The following is a 27159-nucleotide window of genomic DNA, read 5'->3' as shown; positions in this document are numbered from 1 at the left end:
TTTATGGCTTGTCAAGAGTTCAGTTTCCACTAAGTTGCTGCGAGTTGCAGGTGCTCCGGTGTTCCTAGGACGTCAACGTCTGTGGGGGTTTCAGACCAGCTGAGAGGGAGCTCCTATTATGACCCATTCCTCTCATTATACTATAGTCTGTTCTGGAGTGAGAACTTCTGGGGTATAACTCGGTCTTGTTCCGTATCTTCTTTACTTTCCATCAGTCGCACCACCAGTAAGGGACACAGTGGGTTGCTCCAGTCCCGCTGCCGGAGCAATCCCCACCATCGTGTAGGGACCTGAAAAAATCTAGAATCATACACCAGACCATTTCCAAGACACAAAGCATATAGTTTCTACATTTATAAGCCATTCAAGTACAATACATTGATTTTTTTATTCACAAATCTTCTTAATACATATGCTTTGAGGATCACCTCCGAGTCTTTGTTCTGTGTCTATGGAGTAACTCTGCTATATGTGATGTGTGGAAGGCAGTGACCCAGGGCCAGCTTGGTCATCCCGTCAGGCAAACGGGTGGCAAAGACATAATGATTAGATCATTCTCCCCTACTCATACTCGCTGCACACATGGTCTTTGATGTGGCCGCTGATATGGAGTGGCCACCAGACCTCGTCTCGATCACCTCCACCCCGCGACTCAGCAAAGCAGTAGCCCTTCTTCAGCAGCTTCAGGAGGAGGGGGATTAATTGTCTGCGTGGAAACTCCAGGTGTTCCTTTAAAGAGGCTTTGAGTTCTGCAGAGTGCTCGTGGGGGCAGCTGTGTGCATCTCCGTGCGTTGCGTGTGCACTTGCCGGATCTCGCCTCGGGGTCGGCGAGAGAAGCCGCGGGCGAAGTCGATCGGCAGGACTGGCGGTTGGTGCCTGACCTTGGGGTTTTTCTCCAGTCTCAGCACGGATCTTGGCTCACACTTCCCGGCCGGCTCGGGACGCCTCGCTCTGCCATCTCCCCTCGGTTTCCCCACGGTATTTCATCCCAGGTCCACTCTTAACCTTTCCCTTTTACCGAATTTGATCCTACCTTTAATCATCCCATAATAAGCTTTGCTTATTCCTATAATAGCGCTCGAACACCTCGCAATCCATTTGCACTTTTCTGTGAAAGCCTTTCTGATAAACCAGGATAATATTTTCCCCCCTTGCCTTCTCTCTTACAAAGTTTCTGGTTGAACCTCTTGAGATGGAATGGCGCATTTGATGTCCCCTCAGCTCAGTGTTCTTTATATCACTGCGCTTTGCCCTTCTCACCACTAGCTCCTGATCGTTAGTGTACCTGGGGGTTTAATTTGTGACCTTTCCTCTTTGATTCCTTGCATTTTATGTATAATCGCTGTGTCCGTGAATCCTTCCCCAAGTGCAGGACTTCGGGTTTGATCTCCTAGAGCAGCAGCGTCATTCTCGAGTGGTGTTGAGCGAGAGTGATGGGGAAGCATTTTTCAGGGAACCTTTCTCCTCTGGCACCAGCTCTCACATCCTATAGAGGTGCTGCTTGGACCCGCCCCACCCGCTAAGGGTCCTGTGCTGATGAACAAGCGGAGAAGAGGACGAACAAGCCCTCAAAGTGCTCGAGCTGCGGATGAGGAGCTGGCGTTTAGGAGCCGGGCAGTGCTGCCCAGAGCGGCGCTCTGTCTGCGGGGAGGGAGCTGCTTCCTAGCAAAGAGAGAGCGTTCCCACTGCGCCTTTTGGCTCCGGTGGGCACGGGGAGCGCAGCCTCCAGCAGCAAAGGCCGGGCTGGCGGCTCTGCCGCGGCTGAGCAGCAGAGGAAATATTCCCCCGTGCGACGCTGGGTGGGGGTGTTGGCCGCGAACCGGCGGGTTCCTGTGCCCGCCCCGGCTTTGCAGGCACCGGCGGAGAGAAAGAGCCGCGGGAGCCGCTCGGGAAGGGCGGCGGCACACGGAGTCGGGGAGCTCGGGGGCTTTCAGGCCCCTCAGCCCGGGATTGTTGACCAAATCCGCCTCGGGCGCCGCTGGACGATGCTGGGAACGACGGAGGACGGGGAATGGCTTCTGTGGCGAGTGCGAGCGAGCGGGAGACGGAGCGGAGAGCGGCAGAGGCGAGTGATCTTGTTGCTTGTGTGCGTTTGCGTGTGTCAGAGCAGGGCCGAACCCCTCCGCTATTCCCTGGCGGAGGAGATGGAGAGGGAGTCGTTTGTGGGCAATATTGCAGAGGACCTGGGGCTTTCTCCGAGCCAGCTGGCGGCTCGCAAGGCGCGCGTTGTGTCCGAGGGGAACGAGCGGCTTTTCCACCTCAATCGAAACACGGGAGTGCTGACGGCAAAGGAGTCTCTGGACCGAGAGCAGATGTGTCCGCAGAGCGATACCTGCACCGTCTTCTTTAAGATAGTCTTTGAAAATCCGTTGGAGCTGATCCGAGGGGAGTTGGAGGTTCTTGACGTGAACGACAACTCCCCCGTCTTCCCGGAGAAGGAGGTGGTTTTAGAGATTCTGGAAACGACATCTCCTGGGTCCCGTTTCCCTCTGCAAAGTGCCAGGGACAAGGACGTGGGCCAGAACGGTTTGCAGAACTACAGCCTCGAGTCCAATTCGCATTTCTCCCTCGATATCGGAATCGGTAAAGGTGGAACAAAATACGCAGAGCTCGTCCTAGAGCGTCAGCTGGACCGGGAAGAACAGCCTCAACTGAATCTTCTCCTCACCGCTAGCGATGGGGGCTCCCCGCCCAGGTCGGGAACCACACAGGTGCGGATCGTGGTGCTGGATGCCAATGACAACACCCCGGTCTTCAGTCGGGAGGTCTACGAGGTGCAACTGGCCGAGAACAGCCCCCCGGGGCAGCTGGTGGTCAGAGTCGCGGCCGCGGATCCCGACGAAGGGTCCAACGGGAAAGTGCGATACAGATTCACCCAGATATCGGAGAGGTCCCGGCAGCTCTTCCAGCTGAACCCTGACACCGGGGAGATCCGAGTGGCGGGCAACGTCGACTTCGAGGAAGGGAAGCACCACGACTTGGTGGTGAGAGCCACCGACGGCGGGGGTCTGTCTGCGCACTGCAAAGTGCAGGTGGAGGTGCTGGACGTGAACGACAACGCCCCGGAGATAACGCTCACCTCCCAGTCGGTCTCCATTCCCGAGGACGCGCCGCCCCGCACCGTGGTGGCCCTGTTGAGCGTGCGGGACCGCGACTCCAGCGACAACGGCAGGACTGAGTGCTCCATCGACGGGGACTCGCCCTTCATGCTGACGGGCGGCGGGGATGAGTACTACGAGCTGAGGACGACGGCGGCGCTGGACAGGGAGCGGGCGGCAGAGTATAACGTGACGGTGAGAGCCGCGGACCGGGGCAGGAGGCGGCTGAGCTCCCGGGCGAGCCTGCGGGTGCAGGTGTCGGACGTGAACGACAACGCGCCCGAGTTCACGCAGGCGGTTTACACGGCGTCGGTGTCGGAGAACGAGGGCCCCATGGTCCGCATCGGCAGCGTGAGCGCCACGGACGCCGACGCGGGAGCGAACGGGCGCGTGAGATACGCGCTGGTGCGGCAGGAGGGCGCGGAGCAGCCCGCGGTGTCGGTGAACGCCGAGAGCGGCGCCGTTTTCCTGCTGCGGCCGCTGGACTACGAGCAGGTGCGCGCCTTGGAGGTGGCGGTGCGCGCTGCCGACGGCGGCTCGCCGCCGCTGAGCGCCCAGGCGGTGCTGCGCGTGGTGGTGCGCGACGAGAACGACAACGCGCCCGTGGTGCTGCACCCGCCCGCCGAGAGCAGCGGCGCGGCGGCGGGCGAGCTGGTGCCGCGCTCGGCCGAGGCCGGGTACCTGGTGGCCAAGGTGGTGGCGGTGGACGCGGACGCGGGGCAGAACGCGTGGCTGTCGTACGAGCTGTGGAAGGCGACGGAGCCGGGGCTGTTCCGCGTGGGGCCGCACAGCGGCGAGGTGCGCACGGCGCGGGCCGTGGCGGAGCGGGACGCGCCCCGGCACAGGCTCGTCGTGCTGGTGCGAGACCGCGGGCGGCCGCCGCGCTCCGCCACCGCCACCCTCGGCATCGCCCTGGTCGGCGGCTTCTCCGACGCCCATCTGCGGGGCGCCGAGGAGGCGCCGGCCGCCGAGCCCGAGGGGCCGCTCACCCTCTCCCTCACCGTCTGCCTGGCCTGCGTGTCCGCCCTCTTCCTGGCCACGGCGGGGGCCGCCGTGGCGGCCAAGGTGCGGCGGGCCCGGCGCAGCGCGGCCGAGAGCTTGCCCGCCTTCCCGCAGTCCGCCCCGCCGAGCAGCGCGGGCTCCCTGCCCCGCAGCTCCGTCTACGACGTCTGCTTCGCCGCCGGCAGCCTCGACGGCGACTTGCGCTTCCTCGGGCCCCTCCTGCCCTGCTTCCCCGCCGGGCTGCCCCCCGGCCCGGCCGAGCAGCGGAGCTCGCTCTGCTCCACGGAGGCGGCCAACCTCGGCGACGACGGCGACCGGGCTGCAGAGGTGAGGGACCTGCCCGGGCCGGGGCGAGGCGGGGAGCGGGGAGGGAGCAGCGCGGGGGGCTCGGGGTGTCGCTCACGTGGGGAGTCTCGGTGTTGTGGTTCTGTGGGTGGAGGAGCCCCAGGGTCGGGAGGAGAGGGCGGAGACGGTCTGAGAGCCGCTGGTGGGGGCGTCCCAGGAGGATCTGTTAATGCTCAGCTGCTCCCCAAGTACTGACTTATGGGGGTCTTGGGCACCCAGTTCTCAGTGTTGCCCTTAGATCAAGTGTATCAGCGCAAAGGAGGAGGGCAGCTGCACCTCGACCAGGTTCTCAAAACCATCGAAGTTAAGGACGAGAGGGAACTAACGTCCCCACTTCCTGGTTCCACCTCCTCTGTCTCTTGATAGAGGAGAGTAACATCCTCCATGCAGCAGTGTCCCACGGGTCCTTTCAGCCCCTCTTTCTTGCCTCCCTCCAACGCCCAAATGACAGCCTGCGCTGTCCGTTCTTGCAGGACAGAGCTCCCATCTCCGCAGACACGGCTCGCAGACGTGCGGAAGCAGCTTGCACTGCAAACAGGGGGAAGGAGCTCCATGGCAATTCTGATCCAAATCCTTAGCTCCCCACTCCGTAAACGAGGGGAAAGGCGAGCGTGTCTGTCGTCCCTGGCCAGCGTCCTCCCAGGGAAAACACCGAAAAAAGGACCAGGGAAGAACAAGTTTTCTCTGTGAGAGAGCAAACCCATTCTCCTCTTCCGCATTGTTTTATTTATATAAGTGTTGTGTAATTGTGACATGGACGGAGGACGAGGACTGTGTTGCATGTTGATAGCTCTGAGACTCCGTGCATGACTATGAGAGCGTTACTGCTTCTCAATACGAAGGGAAATACTGAAACTTGGAAGCTCATCTTCAAGATAGTTTTTTTATTACATAATCTTTTTTGTGTTTATTTTTCTTTGGAGACCGTACTCTATTCAAGTCTCCATTTTCTGCACTCTGTTAAAACCGATTTCATTAGAAACGAGTGACACTGGCAGTCTTCGCACTTTTAACCGGTAGTTCACAGGTTCCTCAAACGATAAAGCTTTGGTTTTAAGAATTGTATTCGTTTTCTTTTATAATGTAAAGTGCAAGGTAACATTTGCGGATTGTTGAGTATAAAGTCGTAGGGAACTAAAAGTGCTGTTTATAGTTTTACAGTGAAACAAGCTTTTACACTCGGCTTGAGGCACTGTAGAAGACGGGGCGTTGAGTATCTTTCTGTTTTCTTTTGCCTTCATTAATCGATAATGAGCTGTGAAGTGTATGTGATATTTCCTATACTAGCACATTTAAACAATCAAATTCCTGATGTCAATTAACGCAATAAAAACCCTCTTGGAAGTCCTTTGGGTGTGTGTGGTGTGTGGAAGATCACTAGTCAGAATCCAAGCAGGATTTCAGATATCAAACGGAGCATTCGGAGTGGATTTTATGCAGGGGAAAAAGCGCGATCTGAGGACAGGTCTCGGTGCCCCGAGAGAAGAGCGAGGCTCCGCGAGAGGGAAGAGTGCAAAGAGCAGAATTTCGGAAACCAATCCGTGCATTGTGGAGTAGTTTTTAAGCAGGGGAAATCAGTGCGACTTGGAAGCAGGACATTCTCAGAAGGCAGAGAAGGGTGGAGGGCGATTTTCTGCGGGAAGCTGAGGTCCGAGAGATGCTGCTTAAGGAGCCTTCAAGCGGTCCCTCTGTTTGGAATCGGGGAGAACAATTCCGGTGCATTTCAGAAAAAAAATCCCCTTTCCCATGAGACCCTTTCTGTTCATCCAAGGCAATGTTTATGCCGCCTTCTAGTTTAAAAAGATTTTGTCTGAACCTATTCCCATTGTCTATTAGAATGGTCCCTTTAATGTCTCATCGCTGAGTGTCCTTAGATCCCTGGGCTTTGCTGCTGTCTCCGTTAGCACCGGACCGTTAGCGTTTGTGTATCCGGGGCTCTAATTGGTGACCTCCCGGTGTGCTTCGCTGCCTTTTATCTCCCAGCCCTGCGGCGCCGCCTCCTCCCCCCGGGGCAGGAGCTCAGCCCGGTCGCTGAGCACAAAGCCCTCTGGAGCCCTTGCAAGGCCGCCGGGTGCGGCGAGCGGAGCGTGTGTCTCGGCGAGAGGGAAGCGCGGTGGCGGTGGCGGTGGCGGGAGGCGCAGTCCCGCCGCGGCCCGCAGGGGGGAGCTCCCGGCCAAGGCGGCGCCGAGCGGCTGCGGGCGGGGAGGCGCCCGAGCCCGGCCCGGCCCTGCCGAGCGCAGCGCAGCCGGGCGGCGGCGAGCGGCGGCGAGCGGGGCCCCGGGCCAGCCGCTGCCGGGCCGCCAGCCGCACTCGGCCCCAGGGAGCCCGCCCGCCCTCGCCGCCGCCCTCGCCGCCGCCCTCGCCGCTGCCGGGCGCCGCTCGCCGCCGAGGACCGCGCGCCCGAGCCGCCCGCCGGAGCCCGCCCGCCGCCCCGCCATGGCGATCGCAAGGCAAGTGCTTTGTCTCTCTGCTCTCCTCTCGCTGCCGCACGCTCGCTCCCAGCCCCTGCGCTACTCCGTAGCCGAGGAGGCGCCGAGCGGCTCGCTCGTAGCCGACGTGGCCGAGGACGCGGGGCTGGCCCCGGCGCAGCTCTCGGCTCGCCGCGCCCGCCTGGCCTCGGAGGACGGCCGGCAGCGCTTGCGCTTGGACCGCGCCACCGGCCGCCTCGTCGTGGCCGAGAGGCTCGACCGGGAGGAGCTGTGCGCCCAGGCGCCCGCCTGCACGCTGCCCTTGGAGCTGCTGCTGGCCGACCCGCTGCAGTTCTTCCGCATCGAGGTGGCCGTGCGGGACGTCAACGACCACTCGCCCCGCTTCCCGGACGAGCAGATCACGCTTAGGATCCCTGAGACCAGCAACCCCGGCTCGCGTTTCCCGGTGGAGGGCGCTGTGGACCTGGATATTGGTAGCAACAGCGTCCAAGGTTACAGCATCTCTCCCGAGAACGAGTACTTTAGTGTCTCCTTTGGGAGTCGGAATGACGACGATCAATATGTTGAACTAGTTTTGGAAAAGCCTCTAGACAGGGAGGAGCAGGCGGAGATGAGTTTCAGTCTCATTGCTGTGGACGGGGGCTCTCCCCCGAGGAGTGGGACCACCCAAATTCACATTATCATTCTAGATGTAAATGACAATGCACCGATCTTCACACAGGAGCTGTATGTTGGTCAGGTTTTGGAAAATGCCCCGGAGGGCACCGTAGTTCTGAGTGTCGTGGCAACTGATCAGGATGCAGGTTCTAATGGTGAAATTTTCTACAGGTTCAGCCAAGAGGCTGGCAAGAGTGAATCAGCATTTGAGATTGATGCCAAGAGCGGTGAAATTAAACTCAGAAAGTCTCTGGACTTTGAGACAGCACAGAAACACGAGCTCAGAGTTCGGGTGACAGACGGTGGGGGCCTTTCAGCAATCTGCAAGGTGTTGGTGGAGGTGCTGGATGTGAATGATAATGCACCAGAGCTGGTGGTGAGCTCCTTCAGCAGCCCCCTCCCTGAAAGTGCGTTACCTGGGACAGTGGTTGCCTTCTTCACTGTCAGGGACCATGATGCTGGAGCCAACGGGAAGGTCACCTGTGCCCTTGATGACCAGTTGTCATTCTCCCTTCGGTCAGCCTATAAGAATTACTATGAGCTGGTGACTGTGACCACACTGGACCGGGAGGAGACAGCATGGTATATCCTGACTGTCACAGCAGCAGATGCGGGGTCACCTCCTCTCACCACCACCCAGACCTTCACAGTGGACATCTCTGATGTCAACGACAATGCACCTGTTTTCAACCAGACATCATACACCATGTACGTGCGTGAGAACAATGTCCCCACTGTTCTTGTCGGAGCTGTCCATGCCTCAGATGCTGACATAGGGCCCAATGCCAAGGTGACCTATTCCCTGATACCATCTCAACGAACAGAACGGCCTCCCTATTCCTGCATTTCTGTGAACTCTGAGAATGGGCACGTGTTTGTGCTGCAACCTCTGGACTATGAGCAGCTGAAGCAGGTTGAGGTGTTGGTGATTGCCTCTGATGCAGGGTCTCCTCCCCTCAGTGCTAACGTCACTGTCCGCCTTGTTGTGGTGGATGAGAATGACAATGCGCCACTGGTGCTGCATCCAGCCCAAGACAGCAGCCCCGCATCCAGCGAGCTGGTGCCCATGTCAGCTGAAGCGGGGTACCTGGTCACCAAAGTGGTGGCTGTTGATGCTGACTCAGGGCAGAACTCATGGCTCTCGTACCACCTGCTGAAGGCCACTGACCCCGGTCTGTTTGTGGTGGGTGCCCAAAGTGGGGAAGTGCGTCTGAGGAGGCCAGTGACAGAGAGAGACACTGTGAAGCAGAAGCTCATCATCCTGGTGCGAGACAACGGGCGACCACCGCTGTCGGCCACAGCAGCACTGAGTGCACTTCTGCTCAATGACTTCTCAGATGTGCGACTACCACACAGCAGCCTGGCCACAGAGGATGACAGTGACTCCTTGACAACCTATTTAATCATTTCCTTGGTCTTCGTCTCACTGCTCTTCCTTACATCTATGGCAGCCTTCATCACTTGCAAGGTGTGCAAGAGAAAGGAGCTGAAGGATGAGCATGTCATTTACTCTGCCAGCAACTTTCCAAGCAGCCTGGCTGATGCAGCCTCTGTAGTGACCCTGCCCCATCCCTATTGCTACGAGATCAACCTCACAACTGGCTCGGGCAACAGCGAGTTCAAGTTCCTGAAACCCATCCTGCCCAGCCTGCCACCACAGCACGGTGCTGTGGATGGGGACACCGATGAGGAGAAGGTTTTCCCCCATATCCCTCTCAGCGGCGAGGATGTGACACCAGACAACACAGGGATGCTCTCTGCAGAAGAGTTCAATAGTCTTTCCTTTAGCTAGGATGGAATCAGCACAGCCAGATGCTTCAGGCCTATTGACAGGAAGGGATCTGTGGCTATTTTTCCTGCACAGTTCATCTGCATTTAAAACTGGCATCAGTGATTTTCCTCAATTTCTAACTCACAAGAAAGTTTGTCTCCTCCTCCAAAAAAACCCAGTCCAAACAAAAGACACTCTCAGTCACTTAATAATGTTTCAGGACTTTTATAGCCTTTTCTGACTCCTTTGAGAACATATTTAATTCCAGTTCTCCCAGCCAAGTTCTTGTGTCACTTGCTGTTGTTCAAAGCTGTGGGCCTCTTATTCTGTGCTGTAATGCAATTGGAAGGTTGGGCCGACAAATCAAATCCTCCCTGAAATGCACGTAGCGGTCGTTCTGGTCAGGAAATTTCTTCACTATGAGAGTGGGGAGGCACTGCAACAGGTTGTACAGGGAAGTTGTGGCTCCCCACAAATGGAGGTGTTCAAAGCCAGGTTGGATGGGGCCTTGGGCAGCGTGATCTACTGGGACGTGTCCCTGCCTGTGGCAGGGAAGTTGGAACTAGATGATCTTTAAGGTCCCTTCCAACCCAAAGTATTCTATGATTCTATGAAATCAAGGGAATTGTGAGTACTGCGTTACAACATGGTGCATGCATAGAGCTGTTTCTTCTCTGGGTTCAGGATGTCTCTGTCTGAGATATGTAGGTTGTGTGTGTTTTGCATTCTGGTCACTCTGTCTGTCTGTACAGCCCTTGTGTGACTGTATACACTGCACAAAGGCTGCCCAGGAAGCAGGGGGCTGATCATTTCCAGGCATTGTGGTGCACAGCATTGCAGCTCAGCTCGCAAGATAGACACTTAGAGCCTTTGTGTACAGAAGTCTCATCTTCTCTGGGGGAGAGCTGTATTGGGCACGAGGTCTTCCTTTATCTCATAAGAGAGTTGTATCCTTGGAATTTCCTTGGAATTATGCCGTCATTAATGATGGTGGAATGGGATGGGACTGAATAGAATGTTTTAGCTGGAAGGGACCTGCCAATATCCTCTTAGACCAACTGCTTGAACCTCCCCTGAGGCAGCTTTGAAACATTCCCCCATGTCCTCTTGTTTGATGTGAGAGGGAAGAGATCACCCCCTCCTTCTCTCAGACTCCTTTTCTCCAAACTAGGCAGACCCTCAGTCCTTAGGTGCTCCTCACAGAACATTCCTTGCAGACCCACCACCAGCCTTGTAGCTGCCCTCTGGAAGCATTCCAGTAACTTAACATCCTTCATAAATGGTGAGGCCCAGATCTGCACACAGGACTCAAGGTGAGGCTGCACCAAGACTGAATTGAGCTGGAGACTCTCTTGACTGGCTGGTTATTCTGTGTTTATGCTTCCCAGGATGTGGTTTGCCCTTTTGTCTGTCATTCTGAAATATATTTAACCAAACTGGCCCTAGAATTGAACCCTGAGAACACCACTGCTGAGCAGTCACCAGGTAGATGTAGCCCAAGTAACTACACAGCTTTGAATCATAGAATCATAGAATCATAGAATAACCAGGTTGGAAGAGACCCACTGGATCATCAAGTCCAACCATCCCTATCAAACACTAAACCATTCCCATTAGCACCTCGTCCACCCGTGCATTAAACCCCTCCAGGGAAGGTGACTCAACCACCTCCCTGGGCAGCCTGTTCCAGTGCCCAATGACCCTTTCTGTGAAGAATTTTTTCCTAATGTCCAGCCTAAACCTCCGCTGGTGGAGCTTGAGGCCATTCCCTCTTGTCCTGTCCCCTGTCACTTGGGAGAAGAGGCCAGCACCCTCCTCTCTACCACCTCCTTTCAGGTAGTTATAGAACGCAATGAGGTCTCCCCTCAGCCTCCTCTTCTCCAGGCTAAACAACTCCAGCTCTCTCAGCCGCTCCTCGTAAGCGGAGCCCTGCAATTCAGGCAGTTCATGTCATAGTTGGACACAATGTCAAGAAGATTGCTGGAACAGTATAACAAATGTTAATACAATCCAAAAATACAAAATCCACTGACCATCCCAGATGCACGAGCCAGGTGATGTAGAAGGACATTGAATTGATTTAAAGAGACTTTGCCCTGGTGAACATGTTGATTGTGCCTGACAAGTGCATTATTCGTTAAATGACTTTCAATAGTACTCAATCCTTGTTGGACAGGTGGAATAGCTCTGGCCAGCTTCCAGTCAGCAGGGACCTATCAAATCCCTTAAAATCTTCAGTAGATGATCTAGAGGGGTCCTACTGTAACATCCGCAAGCTCCTTCAGTACTCTGTGAGGGCCCCCACCAGGCCAAATGGACTTGTGAATATTCAGCGGATACAGCTGTTCTCTGACAATTTCAGCGTCCATGAAGGAAAAGTCGCTGTTCCCACCCTCATGGTCCTCCAACACAGTGGACTGGGCAGCCCAAGGTCAGGTGACTGTCTTCAACAAGTATCAATCCATTCTTTTCTTTAGAACTCCTTCTGCTATAAACAAATTGAAAAAGTCTTTTTCGGTGACTGACACAGCACTGGTGAATTTTGCCTCTAACTGAGCTTTGGTCTATGGTGTGTTCTCCCTGCATAAACAAACCACAGGTCTGCAATCTTCCTGTAAAGACTGATCTTGCTTCCAGAGAAGATAGCATTTATTTCCCGACTTGAGCTCTTTAAGGAGTTCCCTGTAGTCCAGATGGACTTCTGCCCCTCTTGCTTGACTTTTGGCACAGTGGCATTGCCTGTTGATAGACTGTAAGTGTAGAGTTGTGAAAACACATTCATTGTCTTTTGGTGCAGCATTTGCTTTCTCCTTTTTACTGTTTCTCCTTCTAATTTGTGGACTGTGTTTGAGCATTATCTTGCCAATTCCTCTTAAGAAGGACTGTCCCCCCATCTATAATAAGGGTATGTTTGACTGGCAGAGAATATTTGGGAACGCTCCCACAGTGTTGTGCTGCAGTTTTGAACTGTTCTCTTGTAATCTGGAAGAGCTTTGTGTGTAAAAGTGAAATAAACAGAACACATGAATGCCATGTGTGGAGACAGCAGTCTTTGTGGAGTGTTCATTCTTGGAAAGGTCTGTGAATATTTTTCAAAAGGCTGGGACCTTTTTTCTCCTGTTATCTCTTGGCTGAATTAAGGTTTAGCAGGGGCATTTCTTCAGTTTGGAGACACAGCCAGTAGATAATTCAGGAAAATGTTGGGGAAGAGGGATTTGCTGTCAGGCCTCTGTGGCTCTTCTGAGCACTGAGCTTCTGATGGGGCCTAGTTAGATCCAGGTCAGAGGAACCTGGTTGCTCCTCGAAGAGTGGCCTTGGGTATGCAAAGGCCCTGCAAATCAGTAAGGTTGAGGAGTGAAATTTCCAACTCTTCTGACAGCTCTGGCTGTGGATGACAACTGTTTGTTTTTTCAGCACGAAGTGTTTTGATTCTAAATATTTTCAGCCATTGATTTCACAAACACAACAGACATTTTCCTTCCAGGAGGTGCTAGGGGATCGCCAGGAGGTGGGCATTTGGTGGGTGAGAACTGCAGTCAGGAGGAGGCTTTGCTGTCCGGAAACACAGAGGACTGGATCTGTGCCTTCTGCCAGGCCCCCATAAAAATATAAGTCCTGAGCCAGGGCTGGTGTATTGATTCTGAGCAGAAGACCATTGTACATGGAGAACTGAGTGATCCACAATCCAATTAATGTGGAAAGGCACAGACCTTTGCTGTGCTGTGTTGTGCTAGAAAATCCCTGGTCAGCAGGAGAAACTCAGCCAGCTCACTGGAACCATGGAACCTGCAGGCAGCACCCACTTGCTGCTAGAGAGAAAGCCACATGTGAACAAGAGCTCTACCTACAAACTTCTTTTAGCATGACAGCCGAAGTGAGGAGTAGAATCACTTTCTTGCATGAAAGTCTTAAAATGGCTTGAATGACTCAAATAGGACCAAGCTTTCTTTTCTTTGATGGGGTTCTGCATGGCTGCTGTGCATGGCTGGAGCCCTGCCTGAAGTAACTGCCCAGAGTTTTCCTCATCTACAGGGACAGAGCAGTATCTATGCAGATCTCCAATAGCATGAGCAACAATGAATGAGGAATGAATGACATCTGTCTCTCTCAGTCTCACTGAGACCCCGAGGAACCAGCACTTCTTGGTCTAAGTCAGCTGCTTCTGGGATCATTTCATCTGGAGGGTCCAGGTGTCTGATGCAGTTCCTAACCAGATGGTTTATTATGTTTTTTACCATGTGAGAGGGGGAATGTTGAGGCCCTCCAATACAGGAAACAACACACTGCTGAGCTTCCCGAGGTGCTCGTCAGAGTAGGATGTGTGGGTGGGTAGGACTTGTGTGAGAGACTACCCTGAATGAGAGCTGTGGGATAGTCTCCTATTACAGCTGGAGAGACCATCTGAGAGTTGCTGCAGCGTGGTGAGGATTGGAGCTGGAGACGGAGTGGGAGTCCAATGTGTGGGTGCAGCTGGAGATTGTGTATGAAAATTACAACATGCCACAGGTGCTGTACCTGCCATCGGTGGGCACAGGCTTGGCGGTGTCAGGCATGGATCTAGCATCACCATCGTGGGAGCCCGGCTCGCTGGTGGCCAAGGTGGTGAGGGTGGATGCAGGTCAGAAAGCTTGTCTGTTGTATGAGCTGTGGAAGTTGATGGAGCTGACTAGCTTCCAGAGATGACACGATACTTTTTTCCCTTTGAAGTCTATCAGGAGTTCCCTGTTGGGCTCAGCTGGTCTTCTCTGCTTGCTTGAGTTATGACCGGCAGCATAGACTGTGAATGTAGAGAACTGTGAAACCACTTTCATGGTTGTCACATCCCAATGGAGACAGAGTAGGACTCAGGACTGCACTTAAACAGTTAGCTTATTACCTATAATGCTACAATTCTATGTCAAGAGTATGAGCTTAAGTCTAGACCAATATTAATATCCTCTAGAGGTTTGTGAGGGGCTCTACGACCTGTCCAGAGTTCAGTGATTAAGTCTTTATAGATGTTTCCACAAAGTTCCTGCGAGTGGAGCTTCTGCGGACTCTCTCATGTATGGACTCAAAGAACTGCAGAATCATAGCTCAGGCCACTTCCAACACACGAATCGTACAGTTTCTACATTTCTATTCCATCAAAATACAACATATGTTGTTTTCTATTCACAAATCTTAGTACTTCTGCATTAAGTATAGCGTCCCAGTCTTTGTTCTGTGGTTATGGTGTAACTCTGCTATATGTGATATGCGGGGCAGGGGGGATACTAAGGAGCCAGTTTGATCATCCCGATTGGCAAATGGGTGGTGAGACCTAATGGACCCCTCACTCTCCCATCTCCCCTCGGTTTCCCCATGTTAGTGCCTCCCAGGTGCAATCTTGAACTCTCCCTTTTACCGAGTTTGATCCTGCCTCTAATGATCACATAGTGAACTTTACACATTCCTGGAATCCCCCTAAAACAGGTCGTAATCCGTCTGCATTTTTCTGTGAGATCCTTTGTGATGATCAAGTATAATCTCTTCTCCTTCCCCTTCTCATTTACAAATTGCTGGTTGTACCTCTTGAGATTGTCTTGAATGGTGCCTTTAATGGACCATCACTCAGTGTTCTTCGATATTTAACCTTTGCTATTTCCTCCATTAGCTCCTGATCGTTAGCGTTTGAGTATCTGGGCGTTTAATTTGTGACCTCTCCATTTTGATTCCTTGCATTTTATGCTAAGTCTCTGTGTTCATGAATCGTTACCCAGGTGATGGAGTTCGAGCTTGTTCTCCTATAGAAGCAGTTTTGTGTCCTTTGGGCGAGGTGTGATCCACAATGCGAAGAAAACAGAATGAGGATGTTGTGTCCTAGAGCAGCAGTGTCATTCTGGGCTGGTGGTGAGGGAGGGTGATGGGGAAGCATTTCCTTAGGGAACCTTTCCCCTCTGGCACCAGGTCTCCTATTCCATAGCGGTGCGGCTCGAACCCGCCCGACTCGCTAAGGGTCCCGTGCTGATGAACAAGCTTAGAAGAGGAGGAAAAAGCCCTCAATGTGTCCTTTGGAAGTAGCAGATCTTGCACTGCCCACCCAGAGGAAAACCCCGAGCTGCGGATGAGGAGCTGGCGTTTAGGAGCCGGGCAGTGCTGCCCAGAGCCGCGCTCTGTCTGCGGGGAGGGAGCTGCTTCCTAGCAAAGAGAGAGCGTTCCCACTGCGCCTTCTGGCTCCGGCTGGGCACGGGGAGCGCAGCCTCCAGCAGCAAAGGCCGGGCTGGCGGCTCTGCCGCGGCTGAGCAGCAGAGGAAATATTCCCCCGTGCGACGCTGGGTGGGGGTGTTGGCCGCGAACCGGCGGGTTCCTGTGCCCGCCCCGGCTTTGCAGGCACCGGCGGAGAGAAAGAGCCGCGGGAGCCGCTCGGGAAGGGCGGCGGCACACGGAGTCGGGGAGCTCGGGGGCTTTCAGGCCCCTCAGCCCGGGATTGCTGACCAAATCCGCCTCGGACGCCGCTGGACGATGCTGGGAACGACGGAGGACGGGGAATGGCTTCTGTGGCGAGTGCGAGCGAGTGGGAGACGGAGCGGAGAGTGGCAGAGGCGAGTGATCTTGTTGCTTGTGTGCGTTTGCGTGTGTCAGAGCGGGGCCGAACCCCTCCGCTATTCCCTGGCGGAGGAGATGGAGAGGGAGTCGTTTGTGGGCAATATTGCAGAGGACCTGGGGCTTTCTCCGAGCCAGCTGGCGGCTCGCAAGGCGCGCGTTGTGTCCGAGGGGAACGAGCGGCTTTTCCACCTCAATCGAAACACGGGAGTGCTGACGGCAAAGGAGTCTCTGGACCGAGAGGAGATGTGTCCGCAGAGCGATACCTGCACCGTCTTCTTTAAGATAGTCTTTGAAAATCCCTTGGAGCTGATCCGAGGGGAGGTAGAAGTTCTTGACGTCAACGACAACTCCCCCGTCTTCCCGAAGAAGGAGGTGGTTTTAGAGATTCTGGAAACGACATCTCCTGGATCCCGTTTCCCTCTGCAAAGTGCCAGGGACAAGGACGTGGGCAGCAACGGTTTGCAGAACTACAGCCTCGGGTCCAATTCGCATTTCTCCCTCGATATCGGAATCGGGATAGGTGGGACAAAATATGCACAGCTCGTCCTAGAGCGTCAGCTGGACCGGGAAGTGCAGCCGCAAATGAATTTACTCCTCACTGCCATCGACGGCGGCTTCCCACCAAGGTCGGGCACAGTCCAAGTACGGGTCGTGGTCGTAGATGCCAATGACAACACCCCGATCTTCAGTCGGGAGGTCTACGAGGTGCAACTGGCCGAGAACAGCCCCCCGGGGCAGCTGGTGGTCAGAGTCGCGGCCGCGGATCCCGACGAAGGGTCCTACGGGAAAGTGCGATACAGCTTCACCCAAACGTCAGAGAGGTCCCAGGATCTCTTCCAGCTGAACCCTGACACCGGGGAGATCCGGGTGGCAGGAACCGTGGATTTCGAGGAAGCGGAGCAGCACGAGTTAGTTGTGAGAGCCACCGACGGCGGGGGTCTGTCTGCGCACTGCAAAGTGCAGGTGGAGGTGCTGGACGTGAACGACAACGCCCCGGAGATAACGCTCACCTCCCAGTCGGTCTCCATTCCCGAGGACGCGCCGCCCCGCACCGTGGTGGCCCTGTTGAGCGTGCGGGACCGCGACTCCGGCGACAACGGCAGGACGGAGTGCTCCATCGACGGGGACTCGCCCTTCATGCTGACGGGCGGCGGGGATGAGTACTACGAGCTGAGGACGACGGCGGCGCTGGACAGGGAGCGGGCGGCAGAGTATAACGTGACGGTGAGAGCCGCGGACCGGGGCAGGAGGCGGCTGAGCTCCCGGGCGAGCCTGCGGGTGCAGGTGTCGGACGTGAACGACAACGCGCCCGAGTTCACGCAGGCGGTTTACACGGCGTCGATGTCGGAGAACGAGGGCCCCATGGTCCGCATCGGCAGCGTGAGCGCCACGGACGCCGACGCGGGAGCGAACGGGCGCGTGAGATACGCGCTGGTGCGGCAGGAGGGCGCGGAGCAGCCCGCGGTGTCGGTGAACGCCGAGAGCGGCGCCGTTTTCCTGCTGCGGCCGCTGGACTACGAGCAGGTGCGCGCCTTGGAGGTGGCGGTGCGCGCTGCCGACGGCGGCTCGCCGCCGCTGAGCGCCCAGGCGGTGCTGCGCGTGGTGGTGCGCGACGAGAACGACAACGCGCCCGTGGTGCTGCACCCGCCCGCCGAGAGCAGCGGCGCGGCGGCGGGCGAGCTGGTGCCGCGCTCGGCCGAGGCGGGGTACCTGGTGGCCAAGGTGGTGGCGGTGGACGCGGACGCGGGGCAGAACGCGTGGCTGTCGTACGAGCTGTGGAAGGCGACGGAGCCGGGGCTGTTCCGCGTGGGGCCGCACAGCGGCGAGGTGCGCACGGCGCGGGCCGTGGCGGAGCGGGACGCGCCCCGGCACAGGCTCGTCGTGCTGGTGCGAGACCGCGGGCGGCCGCCGCGCTCCGCCACCGCCACCCTCGGCATCGCGCTGGTCGGCGGCTTCTCCGACGCCCATCTGCGGGGCGCCGAGGAGGCGCCGGCCGCCGAGCCCGAGGGGCCGCTCACCCTCTCCCTCACCGTCTGCCTGGCCTGCGTGTCCGCCCTCTTCCTGGCCACGGCGGGGGCCGCCGTGGCGGCCAAGGTGCGGCGGGCCCGGCGCAGCGCGGCCGAGAGCTTGCCCGCCTTCCCGCAGTCCGCCCCGCCGAGCAGCGCGGGCTCCCTGCCCCGCAGCTCCGTCTACGACGTCTGCTTCGCCGCCGGCAGCCTCGACGGCGACTTGCGCTTCCTCGGGCCCCTCCTGCCCTGCTTCCCCGCCGGGCTGTCCCCCGGCCCGGCCGAGCAGCGGAGCTCGCTCTGCTCCACGGAGGCGGCCAACCTCGGCGACGACGGCGACCGGGCTGCAGAGGTGAGGGACCTGCCCGGGCGGGGCGAGGCGGGGAGCGGGAAGGGAGCAGCGCGGGGGGCTCGGGGTGTCGCTCACGTGGGGAGTCTCGGTGTTGTGGTTCTGGGGGTGGAGGTGTCCCAGGGTCGGGAGGAGAGGGCGGAGAGGGTCTGAGAGCCGCTGGTGGGGGCGTTAAGGGTCAGCTGCTCCCCAAGTACTGACTTATCGGGGTCTTGGGCATCCAGCTCTGAGGGTTGCCCTTAGATCAAGTGTATCAGCGCAAAGGAGGAGGGCAGCTGCACCTCGACCAGGTTCTCAAAGCCATCGAGGTTAAGGAAGAGAGGGGACTAACGTCCCCACCTCCTGGTTCCACCTCCTGTCTCTTGATAGAGGAGAGTAACATCCTCCATGCAGCAGTGTCCCACGGGTCCTTTCAGCCCCTCTTTCTTGCCTCCCTTCAACGCCCAGATGAGAACCTGCGCTCTCCGTTCTTGCAGGACAGAGCTCCCATCTCCGCAGACACGGCTCGTAGACGTGCGGAAGCAGCTTGCACTGCAAACAGGGGGAAGGAGCTCCATGGCAATTCTGATCCAAACCCTTGGCTCCCCACTCAGTAAACGAGAGGAAAGGCGAGCGTGTCTGTCGTCCCTGGCCAGCGTCCTCACAAGGAAAACACCGAAAAAAGGACAGGGAAGAGCAAGGTTTCTCTGTGAGAGAGCAGACCCATTCTCCTCTTCAGCATTGTTTTCTTCATATAAGTATTGTGTAATTGTGACATGGACGGAGGACGAGGACTGTGTTGCATGTTGATTACCCCGGGACTCCGTGCATGTCTATGAGAGCATTATTACTTCTCAATGTTAAGGGTAATACTGAAATCTGGAAGCATATCTTCAAGATAGCTTTTTCCTACATCACGTTTTCTGTGTTTGTGTTTCTTCTGAGAGCGTTCTGGAATCGTGTCTCCAGTCTCTGCACTCCGTTAAAACCGATTAAATTAGAAACGACTGACACTGGCACTCTCTGCACATTCGCTGGTTCCTCAAACTGTAAAGCGTCGTCTTTGAGCAATGTATTCGTTTTCTTTTATAAGGTGAAGTGCAAGGTAGCATTTCTGGCTTGTTGAGTATAAAGTAGTAGAGAATTGAAAGTGCTGTTTGTGGTTTTACAGTGAAACAGGCTTTTACACTCTGCTTGACGAGCTGTAGAAGAGAGAGCGTAGAGCAGCTTTCTGTTTTCTTCTTTCATTAATTCGTAATGAGCTATAAAGTGTATGTGATATTTCCCGTCGCTCGCACATTTAAGCAATCAAATGCCTGAAGTCAATTAACCCAATAAAACCCACCTTGCAACTCCCTCGTGTGTGTGTGGTGTCTGTGCGATCACTAGTCAGTCTCCAAGCAGGATTTCAGGAATCTGTCGATGCATTTGGAGGGGGTTTTATGCAGGGGGAAAAGCGTGATCTGAGGACAGCTCTCGGTGCAATGAGAGGAGCGGCGCGAGACTCCGCGAGAGGGAAGGGCGCCGAAGAGCAGAATTTCGAGACTCAATGCGTGCATTGTGGAGTAGACTTTATGCAGGGGAAATCAGAGCGACTTGGACATCCTCTGAAGGCAGAGAAGGGTGGAAGCGTCGCGCTAGCGGCCTCTGGCTCTCCTCTTCCACCTCCATTTCCCATCAGCAGCTTCTCCAAGTACACTCTTGAACACTCCCTTGAATGAAAATGATCTGTTTTTATTCACCCCACAATAGGCTTTGCCTATTCCTAGACTCCCCGTCAAAGGGCTTATAATCACCTTGATCTTTCTACTGAGTCACTTTCTCATAATGTGGGATGATCTCTTTGGGCCCACTCGCGTTTACAGAGTTTCAGGAAGAACGTATTGCACTTGAAACTTGAATGGTGCCTTTAATGTCCCATCGCTGAGTGTCCTTAGATCCCTGGGCTTCGCTGCTGTCTCCGTTAGCTCCGGACCGTTAGCGTTTGTGTATCCGGGGCTCTAATTAGTGACCTCCCGGTGTGCTTCGCTGCCTTTTATCTCCCAGCCCTGCGGCGCCGCCTCCTCCCCCCGGGGCAGGAGCTCAGCCCGGTCGCTGAGCACAAAGCCCTCTGGAGCCCTTGCAAGGCCGCCGGGTGCGGCGAGCGGAGCGCGGAGCGTGTGTCTCGGCGAGAGGGAAGCGCGGTGGCGGTGGCGGTGGCGGGAGGCGCAGTCCCGCCGCGGCCCGCAGGGGGGAGCTCCCGGCCAAGGCGGCGCCGAGCGGCTGCGGGCGGGGAGGCGTCCGAGCCCGGCCCGGCCCTGCCGAGCGCAGCGCAGTCGGGCGGCGGCGAGCGGCGGCGAGCGGAGCCCCGGGCCAGCCGCTGCCGGGCCGCCAGCCGCACTCGGCCCCAGGGAGCCCGCCCGCCCTCGCCGCCGCCCTCGCCGCCGCCCTCGCCGCTGCCGGGCGCCGCTCGCCGCCGAGGACCGCGCGCCCGAGCCGCCCGCCGGAGCCCGCCCGCCGCCCCGCCATGGCGATCGCAAGGCAAGTGCTTTGTCTCTCTGCTCTCCTCTCGCTGCCGCACGCTCGCTCCCAGCCCCTGCGCTACTCCGTAGCCGAGGAGGCGCCGAGCGGCTCGCTCGTAGCCGACGTGGCCGAGGACGCGGGGCTGGCCCCGGCGCAGCTCTCGGCTCGCCGCGCCCGCCTGGCCTCGGAGGACGGCCGGCAGCGCTTGCGCTTGGACCGCGCCACCGGCCGCCTCGTCGTGGCCGAGAGGCTCGACCGGGAGGAGCTGTGCGCCCAGGCGCCCGCCTGCACGCTGCCCTTGGAGCTGCTGCTGGCCGACCCGCTGCAGTTCTTCCGCATCGAGGTGGCCGTGCGGGACGTCAACGACCACTCGCCCCGCTTCCCGGACGAGCAGATCACGCTTAAAATCCCAGAGAGGACCGACCCTGGCTCTCGTTTTCCTCTGGTGGGGGCTCGGGACCTGGATATTGGTAGCAACAGTATCCAGGGTTACAGCATCTCTCCCGAGAACGAGTACTTTAGTGTCTCCTTTGGGAGTCGTGCTGGGGGGGACAAATATGTGGAACTTGTTTTGGAAAAGCCTTTAGACAGGGAAGAGCAGGCTGAAGTGGATTTCAGTCTCACTGCTGTGGATGGGGGCTTTCCCCCGAGGAGTGGGAGCACCCAAATCTGCATTGTCGTTCTGGACGTAAATGACAACGCTCCAGTCTTCACACAGGACCGCTACATTGGCCAGATTTTGGAAAATGCCCCTGAGGGCTCTGTGGTTCTCAGTGTCGTGGCATCAGATCTGGATACAGGACTTAATAGCGACATCTCCTACCAGTTTATTGAAGAGGTTGGCCAGAGACACTTGGCATTTGAGATTGATGCCAAGAGTGGTGAAATTAAGCTCACAAAGCCTCTTGATTTTGAGACAGCAGAGTCATACGAGCTCAGTGTGCAAGCCACGGATGGGGGAGGCCTCTCCGCTATCTGCAAGGTGTGGGTTGAAGTTCTGGATGTTAATGACAATGCACCAGAGCTGGTGGTGAGTTCCTTCAGCAGCCCCCTCCCTGAGAACGTGTCACCTGGGACAGTGGTTGCCTTCTTCACTGTCAGGGACCGTGATGCTGGAGCCAACGGGAAGGTCACCTGTGCCCTTGAGGACCAGTTGTCATTCTCCCTGCGGCCAGCCTATAAGAATTACTATGAGCTGGTGACTGTGACCACACTGGACCGGGAGGAGACCGCAGGCTACATTGTAACTGTCACAGCAGCAGACGCAGGGTCACCTCCTCTCACCACCACCCAGACCTTCACAGTGGACATCTCTGATGTCAACGACAATGCACCTGTCTTCAACCAGACATCATACACCATGTACGTGCGTGAGAACAGTGTCCCCACTGTTCTTGTTGGAACCGTCCATGCCTCAGATGCTGACATAGGCCCCAATGCCAAGGTGACCTATTCCCTGGCACCCGCTCACCTCACAGAGCAGCCTCCCTGTTCCTGCATTTCTGTGAACTCTGAGAACGGGCACGTATTTGTGCTGCGACCTCTGGACTACGAGGAGCTGAAGCAGGTTGAGGTGTTGGTGATTGCCTGTGATGCAGGATCTCCTCCTCTCAATGCCAACGTCACTGTTCGCCTTGTTGTGGTGGATGAGAATGACAATGCTCCACTGGTGCTGCATCCAGCCCAGGACAGCAGCCCAGCATCCAGTGAGCTGGTGCCCATGTCGGCTGAGGCGGGGTACCTGGTCACCAAAGTGGTGGCTGTTGATGCTGACTCAGGGCAGAACTCGTGGCTTTCGTACCACCTGCTGAAGGCCACTGACCCCGGTCTGTTTGTGGTGGGTGCCCAAAGTGGGGAGGTGCATCTGAGGAGGCCAGTGACGGAGAGAGACACCATGAAGCAGAAGCTCGTTATCCTGGTGCGAGACAACGGGCGGCCACCACTGTCGGCCACAGCAGCACTGAATGCACTTCTGCTCAATGACTTCTCAGATGTGCGACTGCCACACAGCAGCTTGGCCACAGAGGATGACAGTGACTCCTTGACAACTTATTTAATCATTTCCTTGGTCTTTGTCTCACTGCTCTTCCTTGCATCCATGGCAGCCTTCATCACTTGCAAGGTGTGCAAGAGAAAGGAGCTGAAGGATGGACATGTGCTTTATGCTGCCAGCAACTTGCCAGGGAGCCTGGCTGCTGCAGCCTCTGCAGGGACCCTGCCCCATCCCTATTGCTACGAGATCAACCTCACAACTGGCTCGGGCAACAGCGAGTTCAAGTTCCTGAAGCCCATTCTGCCCAGCCTGCCACCACAGCACTGTGCTGTGGATGGGGGCACCGATGAGGAGAAGGTTTTCCCCCATATCCCTCTCAGCAGCGAGGATGTGACACCAGACAACACAGGGATGCTCTCTGCAGAAGAGTTCAATAGTCTTTCCTTTAGCTAGGATGGAATCAGCACAGCCAGAAGCTTCAGGCCTAGTGACAGGAAGGGATCTGTTGCTATTTTTCCTGCACAGTTCATCTGCATTTAAAACTGGCATCAGTGATTTTCCTCAATTTCTAACTCACAAGAAAGTTTGTCTCCTCCTCCAAAAAACCCAATCCAAACAAAAGACACCCTCAGTCACTTAATAATGTTTCAGGACTTTTATAGCCTTTTCTGACTCCTTCGAGAACATATTTAATTCCAGTTCTCCCAGCCTAGTTCTTGTGTCACTTGCTGTTGTTCATAGCTGTGGGCCTCTTATTCTGTGCTGTAATGCAATGGGAAGGTTGGGCCGACAAATCAAATCCTCCCTGAAATGCACGTAGCGGTCATTCTGGTCAGGAAATTTCCTCACTATAAGAATGGTGATTCACTGCAACAGGTTGTACAGGGAAGTTGTGGCTCCCCCACAAATGGAGGTATTCAAAGCCAGGTTGGATGAGGCCATGGGCATCATGATCTAGTGGGACGTGTCCCTGCCTGTGGCAGGGAAGTTGGAACTAGATGATCTTTAAGGTCCCTTCCAACCCAAAGTGTTCTATGATTCTATGAAATCAAGGGAATTGTGAGTACTGCGTTACAACATGGTGCATGCATAGAGCTGTTTCTTCTCTGGGTTCAGGATGTCTCTGTCTGAGATATGTGGGTTGTGTGTGTTTTGCCTTCTGGTCACTCTGTCTGTCTGTACAGCCCTTGTGTGACTGTATACACTGCACAAAGGCTGCCCAGGAAGCAGGGGGCTGATCATTTCCAGGCATTGTGGTGCACAGCATTGCAGCTCAGCTCGCAAGATAGACACTTAGAGCCTTTGTGTACAGAAGTCTCATCTTCTCTGGGGGAGAGCTGTATTGGGCACGAGGTCTTCCTTGGTCTCGTAAGAGAGTTGTATCCTTGGAATTTCCTTGGAATTATGCCATCATTAATGATGGTGGAGTGGGATGGGACCGAATAGAATGTTTTAGTTGGAAGGGACCTGCCAATATCCTCTTAGACCAACTGCTTGAACCTCCCCTGAGGCAGCTTTGAAACATTCCCCCATGTCCTCTTGTTTGATGTGAGAGGGAAGAGATCACCCCCTCCTTCTCTCAGACTCCTTTTCTCCAAACTAGGCAGACCCTCAGTCCTTAGGTGCTCCTCACAGAACATTCCTTGCAGACCCATCACCAGCCTTGTAGCTGCCCTCTGGAAGCATTCCAGTAACTTAACATCCTTCATAAATGGTGGGGCCCAGAACTGCACACAGGACTCAAGGTGAGGCTGCACCAAGACTGAATTGAGCTGGAGACTCTCTTGACTGGCTGGTTATTCTGCGTTTATGCTTCCCAGGATGTGGTTTGCCCTTTTGTCTGTCATTATGAAATATATTTAACCAAACTGGCCCTAGAATTGAACCCTGAGAACACCACTGCTGAGCAGTCACCAGGTAGATGTAGCCCAAGTAACTACACAGCTTTGAATCATAGAATCATAGAATAACCAGGCTGGAAGAGACCCACTGGATCATCAAGTCCAACCATCCCTATCAAACACTGAACCATGTCCCTTAGCACCTTGTCCACCCGTGCATTAAACCCCTCCAGGGAAGGTGACTCAACCACCTCCCTGGGCAGCCTGTTCCAGTGCCCAATGACTCTTTCTGTAAAGAATTTTTTCCTAACGTCTAGCCTAAACCTCCGCTGGTGGAGCTTGAGGCCATTCCCTCTTGTCCTGTCCCCTGTCACCTGGGAGAAGAGGCCAGCACCCTCCTCTCTACAACATCCTTTCAGGTAGTTGTAGAGAGCAATGAGGTCACCCCTCAGCCTCCTCTTCTCCAGGCTAAACAACCCCAGCTCTCTCAGCCGCTCCTCATAAGGCCTGTTCTCCAGCCCCTTCACCAGCTTTGTTGCTCTTCTCTGGACTCATTCCAGAGCCTCAACATCCTTCTTGTGGTGAGGGGCCCAGAAATGAACACAGTATTCGAGGAGCGGTCTCACCAGTGCCGAGTACAGAGGGAGGATAACCTCCCTGGACCTGCTGGTCACGCCGTTTCTGATACAAGCCAAGATGCCATTGGCCTTCTTGGCCACCTGGGCACACTGCTGGCTCATATTCAGTTGGTTGTCAACCAACACCCCCAGGTCCCTCTCCTCCAGGCAGCTTTCTAGACAGACTTCTCCTAGTCTGTAGCACTGCATAGGGTTGTTGTGCCCCAAGTGCAGGACCCGGCATTTGGCCTTGTTAAACCTCATGCCATTGGACTCTGCCCAGCGGTCCAGCCTGTTCAGATCCCTTTGCAGAGCCTCCCGACCCTCCAGCAGATCAACACTTCCACCCAGCTTAGTGTCGTCCGCAAACTTGCTAAGGGTGCACTCGATGCCTTCATCCAGATCATTGATGAAGACATTGAACAGGGCTGGACCCAGCACTGAGCCCTGGGGAACCCCACTTGTCACTGACCTCCAGCTGGATTTCACAACATTTACCACCACTCTCTGGGCCCTCCATCCAACCAGTTTTCCACCCAGGAGAGTGTGCACCTGTCCAGGCCAGAGGCTGACAGTTTCTCAAGCAGAACGCTGTGAGAAACTGTGTCAAAGGCTTTGCTGAAGTCCAGGAAGACCACATCCACAGCCTTTCCCTCATCCAGCAGCCAAGTCATTTTGTCATAGAAGGCGATCAGGTTAGTTTGGCAAGACCTGCCTTTTGTGAACCCATGTTGACTGGACCTGATCACCCAGTTCTCTTGCATGTCCTTCATGATAGCATTCAAGATCACCTGCTCCATGACTTTACCTGGCACTGAGGTCAGACTGACAGGCCTGGAGTTTCCTGGATCCTCCCTGCGACCCATCTTGTAGATGGGCACCACATCAGCCAGCCTCCAGTCCAGTGGGACTTCCCCAGTCTTCCAGGACTGTTGGAAGATGATGGAAAGGGGTTTGGCCAGCACATCCGCCAGCTCCTTCAGTACCCTTGAGTGAATCCCGTCCGGCCCCATAGACTTGTGGCTGTCCAGTCGGGCTAGCAAGGCTCTGACCACCTCCTCTTGGATCATGGGAGCCTCATTATGCTCCTCTAGCTCCTGGGTTAGTACACAGACGGAACGACCCTCCTTACGACTAAAGACTGAGGCAAAGAAGGCATTAAGTACCTCAGCCTTTTCCTCATCCCCTGTTACTGTTGTTCCTTCTGTGTCCAATAGGGACTGTATGGTCTCCCTAGTCCGCCTTTTATTATTTATATATTTGTAGAAAGATTTTTTGTTATCTTTCACTGACTTGGCCAATCCAATTTCTAGCTGAGCCTTAGCCCTTCTGATTTTTTCCCTACACAATCTCACTTCCCTCCTGTAGTCCACCCAAGAGGCCTGTCCCTTCTTCCAGAGCCCATAAACATTTCTCTTCTTGATATCCCTCAAGATCTCTCTATTCAACCAAGCTGGCTTTCTCCCCTGCCGGCTTTTTTTCCAGACCACGGGGATGGCTTTCTCCTGAGCTGCTAGGACCACCCTTTAGAAGAGCTCCCAGCCCTCCTGGGCTCCCTTGCCCTTGAGTACTGTCTCCCATGAGACTTCACCAACCAGCCTGCTGAAGAGATCAAAGTCTGCCCTCTGGAAATTTAATGTTACCGTCTTGCTAACCACCCTCTTCACTTCACCTAGAACAGAAAACCCCATCATCTCATGATCACTTAGTCCTAGGCGTCCACCTACCGCCACATCCCCTACAAGGCCTTCTCTGTTCACCAACAGGAGGTCCAGGAGGGCACCTTCCCTTGTTGGTTCATTCACCAACTGTGCAAGGAAGTTGTCTCCCACGCACTCCAGGAACCTCCTAGACTGCTTCCTTTCTGCTGTGTTGTACACCCAGCAGATATCAGGCAGATTGAAGTCTCCCACCAGAACGAGAGGCATCGATCTAGAGATTGACCGCAGCTGTTCATAGAAGAGCTCATCAGCTGCTTCTCCTTGGTTGGGTGGTCTGTAACA

General features: G+C 55.6%; 3 protein-coding genes across 3 annotated transcripts in view; all 3 read left to right on the top strand.

Annotated features, from left to right (window-relative positions):
• LOC138727006 (protocadherin beta-15-like) overlaps positions 1-9323 on the top strand; it is a 52424-nt gene extending 43101 nt beyond the window's left edge. Inside the window, exon 2 of the mRNA XM_069869122.1 lies at positions 7860-9323. Coding sequence (XP_069725223.1) covers positions 7860-9323 — 1464 coding nt within the window. The remainder of the gene's footprint in view (positions 1-7859) is intronic.
• A 4476-nt stretch (positions 9324-13799) lies between these two features.
• LOC138727004 (protocadherin beta-15-like) lies at positions 13800-18377 on the top strand. The gene is made up of 2 exons (XM_069869121.1): positions 13800-13920; positions 15466-18377. The coding sequence occupies exons 1-2, from the start codon at positions 13800-13802 to the stop codon at positions 18375-18377; spliced, it is 3033 nt and encodes a 1010-aa protein (XP_069725222.1).
• Positions 18378-20709: 2332 nt separating this feature from the next.
• LOC138727003 (protocadherin beta-15-like) lies at positions 20710-23151 on the top strand. Its single transcript, XM_069869120.1, has one exon. It carries the CDS (start codon positions 20710-20712, stop codon positions 23149-23151), a length of 2442 nt encoding a protein of 813 aa, XP_069725221.1.
• The last annotated feature ends 4008 nt before the right edge of the window (positions 23152-27159 follow it).

This window comes from Phaenicophaeus curvirostris, chromosome 15, assembly GCF_032191515.1.
Source record: "Phaenicophaeus curvirostris isolate KB17595 chromosome 15, BPBGC_Pcur_1.0, whole genome shotgun sequence".
In the NCBI taxonomy this organism is placed as follows: domain Eukaryota; kingdom Metazoa; phylum Chordata; class Aves; order Cuculiformes; family Cuculidae; genus Phaenicophaeus; species Phaenicophaeus curvirostris.
This window is presented reverse-complemented; position numbering and strand designations above follow the sequence as displayed.